General features: G+C 35.8%; 4 protein-coding genes across 4 annotated transcripts; 2 read left to right on the top strand and 2 right to left on the bottom strand.

The window, feature by feature from the left end:
• Positions 1-2,048: 2,048 nt before the first annotated feature.
• On the top strand, positions 2,049-4,540 carry LOC130749207 (mitochondrial import inner membrane translocase subunit TIM14-2-like). Its single transcript, XM_057602528.1, has 3 exons — positions 2,049-2,277; positions 2,483-2,646; positions 4,163-4,540. The coding sequence occupies exons 1-3, from the start codon at positions 2,275-2,277 to the stop codon at positions 4,317-4,319; spliced, it is 324 nt and encodes a 107-aa protein (XP_057458511.1). The 5' UTR covers positions 2,049-2,274; the 3' UTR covers positions 4,320-4,540.
• Positions 4,541-7,219: 2,679 nt separating this feature from the next.
• On the bottom strand, positions 7,220-9,177 carry LOC130749684 (biogenesis of lysosome-related organelles complex 1 subunit 2). The gene is made up of 3 exons (XM_057603059.1): positions 9,019-9,177; positions 7,893-8,098; positions 7,220-7,735 (listed from the first exon to the last, which is right to left on the bottom strand). Exons 2-3 carry the CDS (start codon positions 8,001-8,003, stop codon positions 7,460-7,462), a joined length of 387 nt encoding a protein of 128 aa, XP_057459042.1. The 5' UTR covers positions 8,004-8,098; positions 9,019-9,177; the 3' UTR covers positions 7,220-7,459.
• A 2,451-nt stretch (positions 9,178-11,628) lies between these two features.
• LOC130748945 (UPF0496 protein 4-like) lies at positions 11,629-12,909 on the top strand. The gene has a single exon (XM_057602191.1). It carries the CDS (start codon positions 11,764-11,766, stop codon positions 12,784-12,786), a length of 1,023 nt encoding a protein of 340 aa, XP_057458174.1. The 5' UTR covers positions 11,629-11,763; the 3' UTR covers positions 12,787-12,909.
• Positions 12,910-13,003: 94 nt separating this feature from the next.
• LOC130748946 (agamous-like MADS-box protein AGL15) lies at positions 13,004-17,549 on the bottom strand. Its single transcript, XM_057602192.1, has 8 exons — positions 17,145-17,549; positions 15,447-15,525; positions 15,143-15,207; positions 14,951-15,050; positions 14,791-14,832; positions 14,110-14,151; positions 13,883-14,013; positions 13,004-13,373 (listed from the first exon to the last, which is right to left on the bottom strand). The coding sequence occupies exons 1-8, from the start codon at positions 17,330-17,332 to the stop codon at positions 13,295-13,297; spliced, it is 726 nt and encodes a 241-aa protein (XP_057458175.1). The 5' UTR covers positions 17,333-17,549; the 3' UTR covers positions 13,004-13,294.
• Between the last annotated feature and the right edge of the window lie 1,581 nt (positions 17,550-19,130).

Below are 19,130 nucleotides of genomic sequence, written 5' to 3'. Positions count from 1 at the left end.
ACAAATGTTTGTCTCCCTATTTGTCTCATTGTTTGAGTTTTAATCAAAATGTCACAAAATATGTATTTTAACCTATTCTACAAATTGTAGGCATTCACTGATCCAACGGCATTAACAGAACAAGAGTTGTATGATTTGCGAAACAGTTGGGCAACTTGCTTTCTTGACTTGTATAAACCTTAGAATTTATTTGGTATGTATTTAAAGTTTGTGACTAAACAGTCTGAATTAAAGTTTGGGCAACTTGTTTTTTACATTATAACATGGATTGTTGATCTCTGTATTTATTGCATCTGTTTATAGGGTTCAAAGTTGCTCACCTCCGCTGCTCTCCTAATTTATGCTTATGGTGCTGGTGGCTTTCCTGCTTGGGGCATTAATTTGCTGAACTGTTGCTGTTTTGCTGAAACTGGTGCTGTTTTGCTGAACTGGTGTTGTTGCTGTTGCTGTTTTACATTAACTATTTTGTCCTAATTTCATGAGCAGTTGCTGTTTAAGTACATTTAAAGAACTAGAATTGCTGAATTGTTCTAGTTCTTTTAGGCTATTATGTTTTCTTTTTTGCTGGGACCTTGGATGTTTAACTCACTTGAGAGAGTGTGTTCTCAAGATTTCCTTTTATGTTAATAAATTTTCATTAAAAAAATATGTATATTCAGGTCAAATTCGTGTGGAAAAAAAAAACAAAAACAAAAAATTGTTGAGCATTCACATCGGTTTTCAGTCTAACCGATGTCGGTTTTTGTCTAACCGATGTGAAAAGTATACACATTTCACATCAGTTTTTTGTCTAACCGATGTGAAAAGTAAACATTTCACATCGGTTGGCTGACAGAACCGATGTGAAAGGCTGACAGAACCGATGTGAAATGTACAGTGTACATTTCACATCGGTTGGCTGACTTAACCGATGTGAAAAGTGTACATTTCACATCAGTTGGTTGACTTAACCGATCACATCGGTTATAAACCCGATGTGAAAAGGTTAGGAGATACCACATCAACATTGTTTACATCGGATAAAAACCGATGTTAAAACTCAAAAATACCCGATGTGAAAACTAGTTTTTCTAGTAGTGATGGCAGTAGAGGTTCGGGTGGTGGTGACGGTGTTGGTGGTGTTGGAAGGTGATGGTGATGATGGTGATGGTAGTGGCGGCGACAGTAGTAGTGGCAATGGCGACAACATTGATGGTGGTAGTGGTGGAGGGTGGTGATGGATACATCGTTAGTGGTGGTAGTGGCGGAGGTGGAGGGTAGTGGTGGTAATGGTGGAGGTAGTGATGGTGATGGTGGATAAAATATTTTCTTGTAACTTATACATCACACTCTTATCATGCTTTATTCATCATTTATAGGGTGAATTAAATAATCCATCATTTTAATGTATAAGAGTGAGTTGATGAATAACTTATACATTACAATGTTAACATCAAACAATGAGTAAGCCTGTAATGTATTGTATGAACTTATGTATATGATCTTGTCGAATACGACGTACTATATTAACGAGCCCTTCAATTGTAGCTATTAAGTGTCGGTCATATAGGTTAATACTATTACACAATTAGTGTTGGTATACTTAACCTTCGATTTTCAACGCAACGACACTAAATATAGTTTTTTTTTAACAGACACTAAATATAGTTAATCCAAAAATAACATCCACAAATGGGTAAAATCAAAACTCACATATTTTACATAAATGAGAAACATAGTTAATCTAAATAAAATCTCAAGTTTCATTTGTTAAAGGGTTGTCTAAATAATCTTAGACAAATTTGAGTTAAATCATTCTAGTCCTAGGTATGCTAATGATGTTATTATTGCATTGACCTCTCCTCTCGTTTGAAAATACATGAACCTCATATCCTTTATACTATATCATTTAGAAAGACAGAGATAGTACCGAGTGTTATCATGAAAAGTCAATGAAATGTTTTTTTTACATCGAAATAATAAATTGATCTCTAGATATCTCCCTACTCAACCCATATGTCTACTAGAAATGAATATCAGGGAGGTCGGTGTAATTTCCCCGGAATATTTTAACACGTAAACTCCTTTTGTTCTTTCCTGCTTTGGTTCCTCAACTCAACCCTCTTCGCAGGCAAAACCCTATTCTATACGAATTACCCATTTTCAATTCTCTACCTCACAGCCTTGCCTCTCTCGCCGCCGCCAGCCGCCGCGCGCAGGTATCCGTCATCCCCTTTTTTGTTCGTACGCCACGCTCAGGTGTTCGCCGTCCCCTGTTCTCCGTGCTCCGCAATCATGGTATGTCTATTTTCCTTGTTGCTTTACATTCTGGTTTCGATCTAAACAACCCCTATTTGCCTTAACTTTTTTCAATTTTCTCTAGCCTTGTTATCTTGATTTGATGAGCATGATTTTGAGTTTAATTTTCATGACCATAAGCCCCTTTTTGTAGTATTTTCAATTTGTGTTTCTTTTGTGGAACTGAAATTGGAATTTGGAACAGGCTACACCTCTTATGGCAGGACTTGCTGTGGCTGCTGCAGCTTATGCTGGTAAATATGGTATACAGGCTTGGCATAATCTCAGGAATTTGCCTAAAAAGTTTTATGAAGGCGGTTTCCAGGCTACCATGACTAGGAGAGAAGCAGCTCTCATACTGGGTGTTAGGTACCGCCATTTGTTTCTCGGTTTAATGATTCTGTATGTTGATTGTGTTAGTAGCTTATTGGTTTATTGCACTGGTAATTATCTGTAGGGCGTTGTTTGTCACCTTTTAGGTTATGGGGTTAATCGATTGAATTAATGATCAATATTTCTCGTTTGAAAGAATTTGGTTCTTCTAAAGAGAGGTGTTCATTACTTCATTTAGAGGGTAATGAGTGTTTTGTTCAGGTTGATGTTCCGAAGTTTGGGAATTGGGATTTGGGATAAAGTCAGTAAGAGAGTTGGGATTAAGAGTCACAACCATCTTAGCATGTTGAATACTAGCCTTTCTTGTAGCTTGTTTGTGTGTGCATCAAGTTTCTTTGTTTGATTAGTGAAGCACTCTTAAGCATATAGCTTATGATCTGGTTAGTGTCAGAAATCAGACTGTTAGAAGTGCTATGAAGCACCAATTAACAACTTGTTTACCAGTTTGGTATCCAGGCCGTGTCAATGTCTGATATGGACATCATGTGACAGGATACATCCTTCTCACATTTCTGTTTTTTTCATTCAAATTTAATACTTCTTTCAAACCAACTTGGATATGGTTGATGGTTTAGACTTTAGAGATAATGCACAATATGGTGTAGATACATTGCTCTGTAAATGCAGCATCGGGTGATAAAAGAAACTTCAAAATTTCCCACCTGTTGTGAATTTTAATTTTATCACTTAGCAGTCGCCAGGGTACTCCCCTAAGGCTTCCAAAAGGCATCTATTGCAGAACATTTTTCCATCAAGGTCACAGTCACGGGCCATTGTTTCTGAAAAACATCGCAGTTATGCCTGTTACCTTCATAGGGCTGCAACCATTTTCTGAGTTATCAAACCAATTATCACGTATTTTTTTTTTGATTTGCCTCTTATCACATCTGATGATGCATATAGGCCAACTTTGACATTTTCTGACAAACCCACTGCACTCCAACATCCACGCCTATCTGTTCTTCCCTTCCAGATTCGGTATCTCATCATTTCAGGGATCATAGCTTGCAGCTCTCTCACTCACTCTCACATGTTCTTCATTCTCATTTCACATTCCTCGAATTTGTATCTGTTCTTTTTTCCCCAACTTTATTGTTCTGTGTTCACATGTCTGATATATTCTGTATTTTGTTCTTATTAATTTGTTCCTTTATTTATTTTTTTAGAATGGTTTTGTCATTATTGACTTGTTAATCTTCAAGCCTTAGATTGATGATGGTGATTTTAGGTATTTTTTCAGAGCATTTATGTGTATGGTATTAATTATTGATGTTGTATGTATTTATAATCTTCAGGATTGCAACCATCCGACTTTGTCTTTAAGAAACTTTAGTCTTTATGAGCTTGAATTGTGTCTTGCTGTGTTCATATTTTCCCTCTATGTAGTATGGAATTTCACTGGTTAGAATTGGATTTTCGTTCCTAGTCATGACCATGACAATTTTATTACTAGATATATTCTCTTGTTGATTTTCAATTGTCACTATGGCAGAGAGCGCACTCCAACAGATAAGATTAAAGAAGCACATAAGAGGGTGATGATCGCTAACCATCCAGATGCAGGTGGCAGCCATTACCTTGCATCCAAAATTAATGAAGCAAAAGATATGTTGCTTGGAAAGCCCAAGGGTGGTGGGTCAGCATTTTGAAGCCTGCAAAAGGCTCTCTTCATTTGGACAGTTCAGGCAATGACATATTTTTGGCCGTTGTTTCAATCATTTCGGGTAGACCCAATTGTATTAGTGACAAAATAGAACATGCCTAGGCATTGATCGAAATGATAAAGCTCTATTGTAACTTGCTTCTTTCATTGAAGTTGAGCCTTGGAGAAAGTTATCAATTAAAGAGATTTTACTTGCACTTTTTTCAATTCTTGTTCTTTCAGGAGCTCCTTTCCCTCTTAAGTTTGGGCGACTTCTATGAATTATGGTGCAAGTATGAAATAGGTCCTGCATGGTGCACTATTAAAATATCAGTAATCACCATTCATGTATTATTTTATTATTGAATGGCTTAGATGAAACTTTGGCTTTAATTGCAAAAAAAGTCCTTTGCCTTTTGAAATTTTCCATTCTGTAACCCTGATTTGAAAACCCTCAATGTCAGGCTCCAAATTTCGCCGAGGAGCTTCTCATCTTGTTTATCTCTGGTTATTGGTTTTGCGGTCAACAAGAACCTTTTTGTCCTGCCATGGTCGTGGATGTCCTCTATCAAATTGTTGACCACTGCACCCTTTCCCTCACATCTCTTTCTAGCCTCTATGTCCATCTTGATCTCGTGGAGTTTCGTGGTGCTCCAGCCTTGGATGACCTGATAGGAACCATTATTCTCTTAAAATGACCTATTTTAGAAATAATAATGGCACCGATTCTGGCCCTCAATAAGAACACCAACATCACTGATATGTGCGTCAAAGACTCTGTTGGAAGCTAATGCAGCGACCATCACTTCTTGGTGTCTTCTTTCTCGACTGGGAAACCTATGTGAGGTAAGAGATTCGGCTTATCTTGGTGATCTGGAGCTTCACTAAAGCAGATGCTGCGTTAGTTAATGTTTTGGCCACTGGTTCTGATGATATTCTGGACGAGGATTCTGATAAGTGAGGTGATGACTAGTAGTCACGATCCTTGTTAGTGGTGTCCATATTTTCCTTTAGCCAGATGTTGAGGTTCAACTTCCGACTCATCGGAAAGTTGGGATTTTTCAAGATGGTGGCCAATGGATGGTGGTGGGTGATGAATAACGGACAACATAGCAAATTTGTTAAAAATGAAAAAACTAACTAAAGAATGGCGATGGAGGAAGACATGGAGAGGGAGGACTTGAGAGTGACAATAGTATTATAGGGCAGTGGAAAAAAAAAATTGAACTTGACCAAACTTTAAAAAAAATCCAATTTTGAGTTATGGTTTTTTAACCGATCCATTTTTTGGACAAAAAACTAGTTCAATTGTCCATTTATCTAATTCGGGTCAAACCCGGTTTTTATCCAAAGCCCAAGCTTTGCACAAAAAAATTGAAAATCAATAACCTTAATTCCATAAATTTATTAATTTAAAAACATAAATTTATTTGGAGGAAGGATTAGAGATCTATAATTTTCTATAAGGAATTGTTTATAAATTTTTTAATTAATAAATTTGTGTTTATTATTTCTCAAGCTATCATTTAGTTTTTAATTGAAAATATAAGTTTCAATCACGTGAGCCTCACTAAAGGACACATACTATGTCCCTTCACACTTCATCGAACACATAAGCAACTTAGGCTCCATTAAGGACTAATCCTAAAATTCAAAAAGTTTAAGGACCTAAATGCAACTTTACTAGGCGAGTGACTATTTTGGCCAACGATAGTTAGAGGCACCTGAAACATTAGGTAACACTTTTTTTTAATTTGAAGATTAATATAAAAAATATTTTAAAAATTTCATATTAAATTTTAATATACATTTAAAATGTGATATATAAATTATTTAGGTTAAAAAGCATTTTTGGCCCCTGATGTTTCAAGTTTGTGCAAATTCTGCCCCTATCTATTTTTGTCGATGTTTCTACGCCTCATGTTTTCAAACAGTGCACCGTCTACCCCTGACGGAGGGGTAGACGGTGCACTGTTTGAAAACATGAGGGGTAGACGATACACTGTTTGAAAACATGAGGGGTAGAAACATCGACAAAAATATAATAGGGGCAGAATTTGCACAAACTTGAAACATCAGGGGCCAAAAGTGGTTTTTAGCCAATTATTTATAAAGATAGTCCCTATCAAAATATCCATCTTTTATAGTGTCATCGTAATATTTTTATAGCGTCTGATAAGATTAAACCTCCTTTGATCCAAGTTTATCGCCAGAAAAAGAAGAATTTCAGGTCTAGAACCACCATGGGGGGTGGCGCAGCCACTACTGTGGCCATGGAGACTGCTGAGCAGCCAAAACAGCAAGGAGAGAGGGGAAATACGAATTTGGCAGATGGATAGGGGCAGTTACCAGTCTGTAGTTATTAGGAGTTAGCAGTTATTATGTGTGTATGTCAGTTTGAATTCAAAATAGAAACTGCACTATGTAGTTGTATAAATAATAGATGTAGCCTATTAGATGGTTGTCCAGGAAATTATAAGTGTGGTAGTATGTTGAGAACAGGCTCCGAACTCCTGCTGTATTGTACTATTCCCAGTAGAGATTCTTCATCTCTGCAGTATCAATAATAATTATCCATTATTCTATTCCCCTATCTTATCAGCGTCATCGTAATTTTTTTTTTCTTTCCGTTTTCTATCATCTAAAAATTCCAATTTTTCATTTTGGTTCTTCTAGATAGTCCCTATAAATATTTAATTCATTTTTAGTCCCTATAATAAGTCATGTGATTTTAACCCATCATGAGGGACTATGAAAACATGATTGTTTTTTTGAAAGAGAAAAAAATGATTGTTTATTTTATAGGAACAAAAAAATTAATAAATTTTTGCAGGGGCCAAAATAAAAATTATAATTTAACGCGATAGACAATTAAAAATATTTAAGAGGACCACAATAAAAAATGGCTAATGTGAAGTGTATCTCTGTATATAAACATTGGTGATTGTATTCAGTCTGAAGTCTAAACAATGATGAAATTCACTTTGTCAATCTCTCTAATGCTTTCTTTCAGGTAGTAAATCCAAATACTGAAGGGAAGAGAGATCATTTGAGAATCTCAAACATTGATAGCAAAATAAGTAAAACAAAAGATGATAGGAGATTGTCATCTTGTCCCACACATTATCTCAACTTGTACATTTATTATCAATTCGGAAGATGGGTTTTGTGTTGGTACACAGATAGCACTCTTGATTCCAACAAAGCCACATATTTATCAAGCATAGAGACCACAGCTTCAAACTCAGTCACTTGCTTCTCTATGGCATCAATCTGCTCAACATATTCATTAAAGCTACCACTCTTGCATTTCAACTGCTCCACAAAAACCCTCAACCCTGAAGCCAAATCACCAAACCCTTTGTACTCTTCTGCCACCCTCAGGTTCATCTTCTCCAGAAGCTCCAGATGATTATTAGTCCCCTAACACAGAAAAAAACATTGCAGATTATAACAAAACAAATGAATAAAAATCATATCGAATTTCCAAGAAATGGCAAATTTCAATACACCAAGTGTCCTTTGAATTGAAGAGAAAAAATATTTCAGAGTGGGAAGGAAAAAGAATGTGTGGTTTCACCTGAAGCTCTGATTTGATCATGGTGGAAATACTGGTGAAGAGATCATTAAGTGATTCAGCAAGTTCATCATGCTTCTGATCTTGGGCTTCATCATTCTTCATATTGTCCATGGTTGGAGCATACAATTGAACAATTGGTAGGGGAAGGGTAATAATCGTGCAACGCAAGATGACACTCCAACCAAATGTTGTTCTTTAGTTTCAAACTGCAGTCATTTCAAAAAGAGAAAAAATAAACATACTCATCTCATGATACTCCTTCTACTATCACTTTTAAAGTCCTTAAAATAATTTATACTCATCTCATGATACTCCTTCTACTATCACTTTTAAAGTCTAACCGAAAATGAACTTTAATCATTCAAAGACTAAATCATACATTTGAACAAAAGGCTAAGTGAAGAATATTTTCAGAGACCATACTCTTCATACTATTTAGTAAAATGTTCTTCTCCATAAGTGAGCTCATGAGTTTAACAGCAGCTCAGAGTCGACAGATGTCGACGAAAGACCTGTGAATTCCTGTTCCATTATTATAGTATAAAAGGCGACCGGGTGCTCTAAAGCTCCAGTCAGTAATGCATAGATACGGGTACAATACCGGTACCAGTATCAGGTACGGGATTTGAAAAATCCTAGGAACGGGTACATTAATAAAAATTAATTATACGTTAATTTTTAATATATATAAGAAAATATAGAACTATGCATAAACATAGTTAAATGATATAAAAAAATAGAAAAAACATAAACTAAAATAGCATTACCAAACATAAGACAAATCAATCCAGCATTGCAATGATTTCAATGAACCTTAGATATCCAATATACATTGTTGCCAGTGTTACACACAATTGTGACTAACTAGCAAACAGGGAATGAGACACAAAATGAAGAAGCAACTTCAAAACCTAACTAGATAACTCTATGGTATAACAGTTCATGATCAAGCATTGGAATAACAAAAAAGATTTTTTTTTTTTTGCAAGAAGCAGTAAATCCAGATATTCATAGATTGGAGATGATAGAAGACGAATTAAAAAAAAAAAGAAGCAAAACGGGTCTCGGTTCACGATCGAGAAAGGAACGATAGCAAGAGCTAATGACCAATTCAGCAAAGGCTTACCCGTAGGAGGAGGTGGCCGGACTTCCCGGAGGACGGCGGTCGGCGAGCGGCGGTTACAGGTTGAGGGAGGCAAGACGGCGACTGCGGATTAGAGGCGTTTCTTTGGTGTCACTGTGCCAAAATGTGCACATGAATTTTACAAGTGCTTTTGTTTTAGATTTTGTAAGAAAAATCATTTTTTAACATTTTAAGATGTTTATTTCAGCTTTTTAAAAATTATTATTTTAGAAAAAAGTTAAAAATAGATTATTTGGAAAAGTTACTTTGATTAGGTTATTAGAAAAATCAATTATATGATAGAGAAGATAAAAACATGATTTTGTTAGAACAACAACATGAATATAGATTAAGAGTAGAGAAAAACACACGAAAGCTTTGTATAAGAAGCTTGGCCAAATTGCCTACGTTTGCGACCATAGAGCAGATATAGTTTCGTTTAGGCTTAAATGCATTTGGTGCCCCTGATGTTTCAGGTTCGAGCAAATGACACCCTTCATCTATTTTTGTCAACGTTTGTACCCTCGATGAAACAAAATAGTGTAACGAGTACCCCTCCGTCAGTTCAACGTTAAAAAACTAACGGAGGTGATGACGTGGCTTTTTTTTTTAATTTTTTGGACCTACCACGTTTTGAAAGTTGAAAAAAAGGGTGGGGGAGATTCGAACCTAGGACCTATAAGTGGCAAAACCCACCCCTAACCAGTTGAGCTACACAAACAATTGATATATTAAGCAACACAATTTTATTTATATCATTTATCCATTTGATGTTAGTTTCTTTGCAATTGCTACTCAGTTTGAATACCCAAAATGAAAGGATCTGAGTTTGAGAAATCTTCATAGAAGAAAACACAATTCAGGTGGCTTTCAACCCACATGCTGATACTAACAACATCATTAGCATCTAGCTCATGTGTAGAACGATAGGTTACCCTTCTTCTTCTTCACCTTTTCACCTTTATTCAACAACCAACACTTTATTCTCTATTTAATATTGAAGTTTAGAGTCCAAAAATGAGTTCTGTAGGTCAAAACTTACCAAAACGCAATTCTGGAGATTTTCCGGCGAAGTGTCGCCGGCAAGGATGGTGGCCCGCGTCGGAGATGTCGCCGGGGGGGGAAAAGTGTAATGGTTCTCCATCCTTTCGTGGCCAGGAACACGGTGGTGGCATCCGTTTCTCCAATTTCTCAACGGTTTTCCAGGAAATCGCAGTTACAGGTCGGATGGTTCGTCGGTGAACGACCAGATCGCGGCCGTGAGACGTCCAAGAGGCATTTCTGGTCGTTCCTCTTCACTTGGGTAGACGGGAATGATGATTTTGTGGGGTTTTTTAGCCGATTCAAGTGCAACGAATATGGTGTTGGTGGCGGTCTCGCCGGAGACGAATGAAGAAGATGAACTCACAGTGGTGGTGGTGGTGGTCGGCCACTGGCGGAAGTGGGGGTAACTCCAAGCCCAAATCTGATCTTGGGTTGAGGAGGACAAAGCTTGGGTAAGTTTCATGGTGTTGTCCTTTGAAGGAAAAGAAACTTTGGAAGGAACACGGTGACGGTGGTGATAAGGTGAAGAAGAAGACACAACCAAGAGAAGGAAAACATGAAGAGGAGAGGGAAAGGAGAAATGGCAGCGTGAAAGGGAAAGGAAAAGGGAGAAGAACTGTGTTGGTGAGAAGAAAATGACGAAATAAAGATATAAATAAAATTGTATTGCATTATATATCAATTCTTTGTGTAGCTCAACTGGTTAGAGTTGTGTTTTGTCACTTATAGATCCTGAGTTCGAATCCCCCCACCCTCTCCCTCTTTTTAAAATTTTAAATGTAATTTCCACATAAAAATAAATAAAAAAGCCACGTCAGCACCTTCCGTTAGTTTTTTAACGTTGAACTGACGGAGGGGTACTCACTACACTATTTTGTTTCATCGAGGGTACAAACGTCGACAAAAATAGATGGAGGGTATCATTTGCACGAACCTGAAACATCAGGGGCACCAAATGCATTTAAGCCTTTCGTTTATTGATTCGTTTTAAATACAATAATTAGAGTTTCAGTGTTACAATCAAATATAGGATTACTAATTATTCAGATTACAATATGACCCGTGCACGGGCAATGGATCGCATGACACGGCCCCCGATCCATTGTCCCAATGGCACTGCCTATGAACCATACTCAACAGATTTTTATTAGTGTAGACCAACACAAATTAAATTATGATTTTCTTGAAATCTATAAAAAAATAATCTCTAAAATAACAACATTAGCTAAGGTGGAGAATTTCCACCAACATTATTCATTTCATTGTGCAGGATAGGAATCATGACATTGACATTGGCTCACTCACACGTCCACTAAGGCTTTGCTTCTGCTTGAAGGCTCGTCCAAGTGCAGCAAGTGGACCCAATTGTGTATTCAACAACAGCGTGTTTCAAGCTTAAACTTGAACGCAAAACCGAGTTACAGAACACAAACACAAATGGATAAGCTCGTTTGACCGCCGCCAAAACATGTTTCTGTCATGTTTTAAATAGGAAGCTTCCATTCCATGTTGTTTGTTTGGTCCACTTGGCTAATAATGGCTATATAAGACAACCACTCTCATCTTCAGTCTTTAACATCAATCCACACACAACACAACCGAAACAATCTGCACGCAACTGAATTCTAGTTCTCAACACAACCAACACCCCTTTTTAAAGTAGCATCTCTTTGTGTTCTTCTAAGTTCTAGCTTCCAATTTCCAATGGTGCTATTGGTAGAGAAACTTTCAAAACTCTACTTCAAGCTAGAGAATCGCCACCATCACCATCACCATCACCCCCAAACTGATGAGTTATTGTCATCTTCACTTCATGCTTTTCAATCCCATGTTTCAAGATTCATAGGCCAATTAGCATTGGATTTGAAACCCGGGACAGACCAAACCCTGTCCTTGACATGGTTTCAGAGGTGTTTTCGCCTCTTCCCAATTATCAACAAGGCTTTTGCAAAGCTTGTTGTGGATATTGATTATCCTATGAGTAGATGGGAGAATGATTCCATTGAAGGGTATCTCAGCTACACCTTGAGTTTGCTTCAGCTTTTGAATTCCATTTCTTCTTCAATTTCTCATCTTGGTCAATCTAAACTTTCTCTGGCTCATGGTTTGAGCCTGTTGGAGAAGTCACCTTCTTTGGCTAGAAAGCATCTTAGTGCGTATTTGAATTCATGTTCAGGTCTTCCAGAATCAATTCTGCTATCACAAAAGCAACTAGGAGGAGTAGCTTTTCCCAGAATCAATTCTCCAACCAACGTAAGAGTTTATCGTGTATCCAAACATCCAGTTAAAGCAGGAGATGATGATAAAGCAAGGATTCTTTCTGGCAAGGAAAGGATTGTTCATGAGGGTATTAAGGAAATGAAGAGTGTTGGATTCTGGGTATGTGGGGTTGTCTTGTCTTGTTTATATGGTGATGCTAGGCCTTACATGGAGCTGAGGAAAATTGCTGGTGGGTTTGAAAGTTCTTCAGTTGCCACCCTTGATTTCAAGATCAGTGAACAGTTGATGGAGAAAATGCCTATGTTCGGCGAGATCCAAGAACTGAACAGTTTTGTTGCTGAAGTTGCTGCTTCTGATGAAGTAAAAAGACATGAAGAAACCACTGAATTGCAGACAAAGCTGCATGAATTTGAGAAGCTTCTTGATGGCATGAGCAAGGAGGTGGATAATCTGTTTGCTGATGTAATGACTCAGAGATCTGAATTGATTAACGTCTTTAGATTCTAGATATAGCCCCCAAAAATCCATTGTTTGATTGTTTATGTAAAGTTTTTTTAGTTTGTAATTGCTTTAGTAATGTTGTACAATTGTATAATTCTCAAGTAATGTGAATAGTATTTATTTGATAAAGATGACGTTTGGATATGGACTAAAGAACATTTATTGGAGCTTATATACTAGAAAAAACAATGGGTGTTGTTTGATCCGCGTCTGGATACGCTCATAAATAAACCTAAGCATTGCATTCATTAGAATAAAAAAAAAGTTTCATAGTCTTGGTTCTTTCATAGTATTTTAGCCAAAACATGATAAACAATTTCAATCTACATTCTTGCCAATATCTGAAAAGACCTAAATTCCAATTCATCAATTGGGGGCTCACCTTTGGTTCATATATTTTCTCTGTAATCTAAACTTAAAACTGTATACAACTACAACTGTATTAAACTAGTCTGAAGTAATATATTCCATCTTGAAACAATAAAATCAGAGAACTAGATTAGAGGATATCCACCTAACTCTCTGAATCATCTGAATCTGAAAAGGTTTCTTCCTCAGGTTCCTCCCTATTGTCATGATCATCAACAGGCCACCTACAGGAAAAGCAGCAAATATAAGAAGAAAAAATAGGAGGAAGTTCTGACAGATCTTGTCATGTATGGGAGTACATTCAAAATTTTCATGTGTAACTAACTAATTATTGCATGTTTGGTTAGGGTAAAAGAAACTGAGTATGAAGAAAACCAATGCAAGAAAGCTTGTTGAATGCAACATGCAGTAACTACAAGCTTAAAGCAGAAATCATAACTACAGTACTGATTAAGAGCATGTTTGGAACCCTTTTACAATTGATTCTGAAGTCAATCAATTTGGGAGAGAAGCTTCTATGAGTAACTTTTCAGTTTCATAATTGATTCTGATGAAAGAGATGTTAATTCAAACATGCTATATGTCCGAGTTGAGAGTATCTTTAACCCGAATTCCAACGAGTCTTTTATCCATCAAAATCAAGAAAAGTATATAAGTTTATAGTCTCAAAAACCAAAATAGGACATCAAGATCTTATGTAATTTTGAAGTCTAGTCATTGAAAAACATAGTACCCCAATGCAATGTATGAACTTCCTTTCTCATTTCCGCAGCTAGTGGCCAAGTTGGGATGTGAGGAACTGGTGTTTGCAAAAGCACTATTTCTCTGTTCTGATACTGAAAATAGAGAACGAAGCTCCTCAACCTGTAATGTGATATAGGAAGAATAACAAAGCAATCACTAACATAGATCATTCAAACATCAACGTTGCATTAAGAAGAATAAGAGAATAATGTATGCCTGTTTGCGCAAAACTTCATTTTCCAACATAGCCCTTTGTTCCTGAAAAGAATAAACAAAAAAAAGTTACTATAAAAAGAGTGTCATCTTTTGTTTTCCCTCAATTTTTCAAAGTTATGTCCAATCCTCAACAGACATTTCAATTTTATCCATAAATTTATCAGCACTAAAATCAAGATCTTCAGCCTATGAGGACCATGGAGGTAAATTGCACATGCATTGAACAGTTCATAAATATCAAATGCACAGTTATGTTTCTTTTCAAGTTATTGATCTACCTATTTGAGAAAACATACCCCTCCATATTGAGATACTGCTTGTTATCTTTGCATATATTAAGAATGAAAGTTAACAACTATGCATTGAAAGGAAATCAATTACTTATTGGTAATAAGTAAACAGTAATCATGACACCCATACAAGACACTCAGCAGTCACCCAAAAAAACCAGTTTCCGAAATGTAATTTTTGGACTACATTGCGAAAACTAGTTTCATAGAGTGCACCATTCGTCCATTTGGTTAAATTCTTTGTGTAATGTCACTATGTCAGATCTATAAATAAAGCTATTACCACATAATGTCAACTATTTAAGACTTTCTAGTAAATTCTCCTTGGTTTGTGAGGTCCAATATTCTAATTTTGTAACACCTTGCATGTTAACTTCTGATTCCAATATACCTGTAATCTAGACTGCTCCAGTTTCTTCATGAGTAGTTCCTCCTGAAAAATCAAGTGTTAAGTGTTATAGGACTACCACATTGCTTTTAACAGAAAACATTACTAATTGAATAAAAAAATGTAGAGAAGTTAACAAGGGATTAGATGAAATTTGAAAGACCTTTCTCTCTCTGACAGAATATAACCCTTCATTAAGTTGCTGTTCTAAACTTTGCAATTCCTTTAATCCCAAAGCTGTCAAGTCCTTACCCAACAACTGCCTATACTCACAAAGCTAAGTGTTTGTAAGTGGTGTGCTGCAGACAACAGAAAAAGAAAAGAGGCAATGCAAAAGATTGAAAGTAACACATACAATTGCTTTGTTTCTAGCATAGCAATTTCATCTCTTAGAGTCTCCACCATCTGAGAATCTTCTTTCTGAAGAGAATTATATCATTAGACATAATAATCCCATAATCAATTTCAGAAGAAATGGTAACAACGAAGTGCATCGAGGAAGAAATTTTTTTTTTTTGAATGACACTGGCATGACTAAACAACACTAGAATGTCAAGAAATTGTCTGAAATTGTCTATCACATATTGCTATATTAATGTTTATGCTCAATATATGCGTAGGAAAGTAAAAGGTGGACAAACAAGTGCAAGAGAGAGAACCTGGGTCTTCTTATGTTCTATTTCAGCAGTATTTGTAGAAGCCAAACATTTGTTGTATCTTGAAAGGGTTCTTCTCATACTGTATGAAGGACTTGTGAGTATAAAAAATAGATATAATTTGCAGGAAATGAGTCACACCATATCAAGTGCTCTCCCATTTGAGGATTTCAATTAAGTACTTCAAATTAAAGCACACAGACAAGAAGGGGAATAAAGAAATCTATTGCAATAAATAATCACCAAAATTGTAGCTAGACAAACTCAACACAATAGTGTACAAATTTTTTATGAGGCTTGTCAATTGCTTATAAACATGGTTCAGGGGATACAATCCACTAATAAGTAATATCCAATAGAGAGTATAAGATTAGTATCAGGGGAGCAGCCAAATCCACAAGTTTCAAACTACAATATCCGTGTCCTTACCAGTTTTTTAGGGTCTACCAACCCAATAAAAAGCTCTAAGATGCTCTCTCAAATACTACATGTCCCATACTTCAAAACTTTAGTAATTTTCAGTATTTTTAATTACATTATCTAAAAAAATGGCATAAATTGAACTCCTGACAGAATTTTTTTTTTGCTTTCAACATAAAAAGAAAGTGTTGGCAAGGACGGATCTATGTGGTAGAGGAGGGGGCAATTGCCCCACAACAATTTCAAATATCCTACTAATAATATATCATAGTAGTAGTATATTGAGTACAAATATATTTTGTACTAGTATTATAGTTGCCATGACACTATTATATTGTCTCCACCAAACATCATATGCCCTCACACACTTTATCAGTTATATGTCATCACATTAATCAATTGTTATTGGTAATAGTGTAGCTCTAGACTTCCAGTTACCCTAGGCGTTGAAATTCTCTTATATTTCCTCGTATTGAAATTTTATGTCTATCTTCACATGTATGTATTAAATAGGTATAGGTGAGACCTTTTAAATGGTCATGAAGAAAGAGATAGACACAAAATATTAGCACGAGAGAACATGAAAGAATTTTCACATGAGAATATCATAATCCGATGTTATCATGTTCTCCTAATAGAGTAGCTAACTAGTTAGTTGAAAAATCAATGAATTGAATTTTTTGTTGGCATTGTAGGGATGAGTTTCATTCACCAGGTCTACCATAGGTTAGGACTTCTGTTTGTGGACATTTGACTCCCTTTTAACAAAAAAATAAATAAAATCTCATATAATATTGTCCCCACGAAGTAAAATTTTTGGATCCATCACACAAGTTCAAGTGTATATAAGTTTTTCTTTTTTTGAAATTTCAAGCGTATATAAGTTTAGTTCATAGGAATTGATATTCCAGCAATGCCCTTCAATGTGACACACACAAACCAAAGGAAAATTTCAACCTTTTATAATATCTTTATTTGATTTATATTTTCATAAATAGAAATCAAATAAATATAAAATAAATAAAAGATATACTAATTAAAAAATAAAATCTTAATACAATAAAAAATGACTTTTTTTAAAGAATAAAAAAATCAGAACAGAGGAATATTTGAAAGGGGAAAAACAAGTTTTTTTTTTTTTTTTTGAAACTAACAAGTTATGGAAAACTTCTAAGAATTAACAACCAATCAGCATTCATCACCAAAGACAAAGGGTTCACAACTTTACATGCATTTGTATAAGAATTAAGAAAATTGATGAACATAGATCAATTCATGTACCAGGAACTTGAGAACTCGGTGAGCTTTCCAGTGTTGGAAAACACAATGACAGCAACCTCAGCATCACAGAGAACAGAAAGCTCCTTAGCCTTCTTCAACAACCCGCTTCTCCTCTTTGAAAATGTGGCTAGTCTGTTCTTCACATTCTCAATCCTTTTGATCTCAATCTTCCTACGCCCACGACCCATTATTTCAACTTCAAAATTACCACACAACACAGAAGATGCTGCAATTGTATTAAGGTTGTGTCTTTTTATGGATTTGTGGCGGTGAGAGTAAGAACAAGGTGGTGACGTGAGAGTGAGAGTGAGAAGCGTTTTCAACCTAAACCCTGAGAACCTGGAAAAGGTTGCTATGCATGGCTCTGTTCATTCTGGCAATTTGGATTTACACATCACTCCTCATTCCCCACGTTTAGAGTATCTTTTACTATTTTTTCAATGAAAGAATATTATCTATACATAATCCATTTTTTTTTATATTTATCCCTATTTTGAGAATTTTTTATTTATATGTTAGTATTAAGAAAACAGTAATTATCATTTATCAATCATTCATAACTTGAGCTTGATACGACTTTTGTTTTTTAAGCAAAAGATATAATATTATGAAAGAAAGTCGAAAAATAAGTCATCTCAACAAATGATGATACAACGAGAACGGAAAACGAAATGTAAAAAAAAATGGAAGAAACGAAATAATAAACAACGACTCAAACGACAAGAAATTAAAGGAACATATAACAAAGCCAAAAAACCGAGCAACGACAAACACTACCCACAAGCCAATCCGAACCCCGAGCAACGACAAACAAATCCTACCCTTCCCCGTACCTCTCCGACGGAGACATTTGAAGGTGTTTCACACAAGTCTCAACAACATTCTCTTTAGTGCCAAAAAAACCAAGCTGCAAAATTTCCCAATTTTCTACACATTGACTGCTCTCGTGGCCACACACTCAGCATTACAAACATTAAGCAACCTCCCACTCTCCACGCCAACAAGTGTAGCATCTTGAACACCCTTTTTTTCCATCGGCATCTAGTGAAGCCAAGGACCTTTCTGTTCCTTCCATGACCAATTTTAACAGCATACTAACAAACTTACGGCTATAACTATCTAACTCACTCTTTAATAAAAAATGAGTAAGTAATGTAAATATTACATGTATAGTTACTAATTTACCCTACTTATTTTAGAAAAAGTAATATTAACCTACAACTTTATGATCATACTAAAATTTGTAAATTTAAAATTACAACTTTCTCACTTATTTCTTTTGAAAAATAGAATGAGGACTGAGAAAACTAAACAATGAAAGCAAAAAATACAAGCCTAAAATCCCTAGCAAAAAAATGGTCAATCCACTCTGGATGAACATCCATTGTATAGAGACCACACCACTGAAGACTTGCTCCAATACTAGTTAAACAATTAGCAGATGCATTAGCTTCTCTAAGAACATGACGCATAGACACTTATCGAATCCGCTTCAGAAGTTGGTGAATAACAAGGACTCAAGGAGGTCATTGGAATATAAATGAAGCCTGAACCTCTCATGATAAGGGCTCCACAATCTCCAACCAATCTTATAAAAGAAATTATACTTCGTTGATTGATTTTTACTTGTTAAGTATTTAGATTTTCTTATATATTTTTAATTAGTTATTTTTATTTTATATTTTATATTTTTATTGAAAAATAAAAATAGTAAAAGTTGTATTTTGGTTAACTGAATAGCGGGTATTGAATATGAGTACGAACATATATGTATCTAGAGGTTACGAGACGGGTATTCAAATTGCTACCCACGCAGATATGGGAACATGTACGAGTAATTTTTGAAAATGCGAGTATGGGGATGAGTACTATATTACCTAACCCAGACCCTATCCACTGCTATCCTTAAGTCACATGACCGGTTTTTGGTTTAACTGGTCCGATCAGTTAAACTGATCTAGTTTCGATTACACTGGTTGAGAGTTT

This window comes from Lotus japonicus, chromosome 3 (genome assembly GCF_012489685.1).
Source record: "Lotus japonicus ecotype B-129 chromosome 3, LjGifu_v1.2".
Lineage (NCBI taxonomy): Eukaryota > Viridiplantae > Streptophyta > Magnoliopsida > Fabales > Fabaceae > Lotus > Lotus japonicus.
Note: the sequence above shows the minus strand (reverse complement) of the source record. Positions and strands in the feature narration are given on the sequence as shown.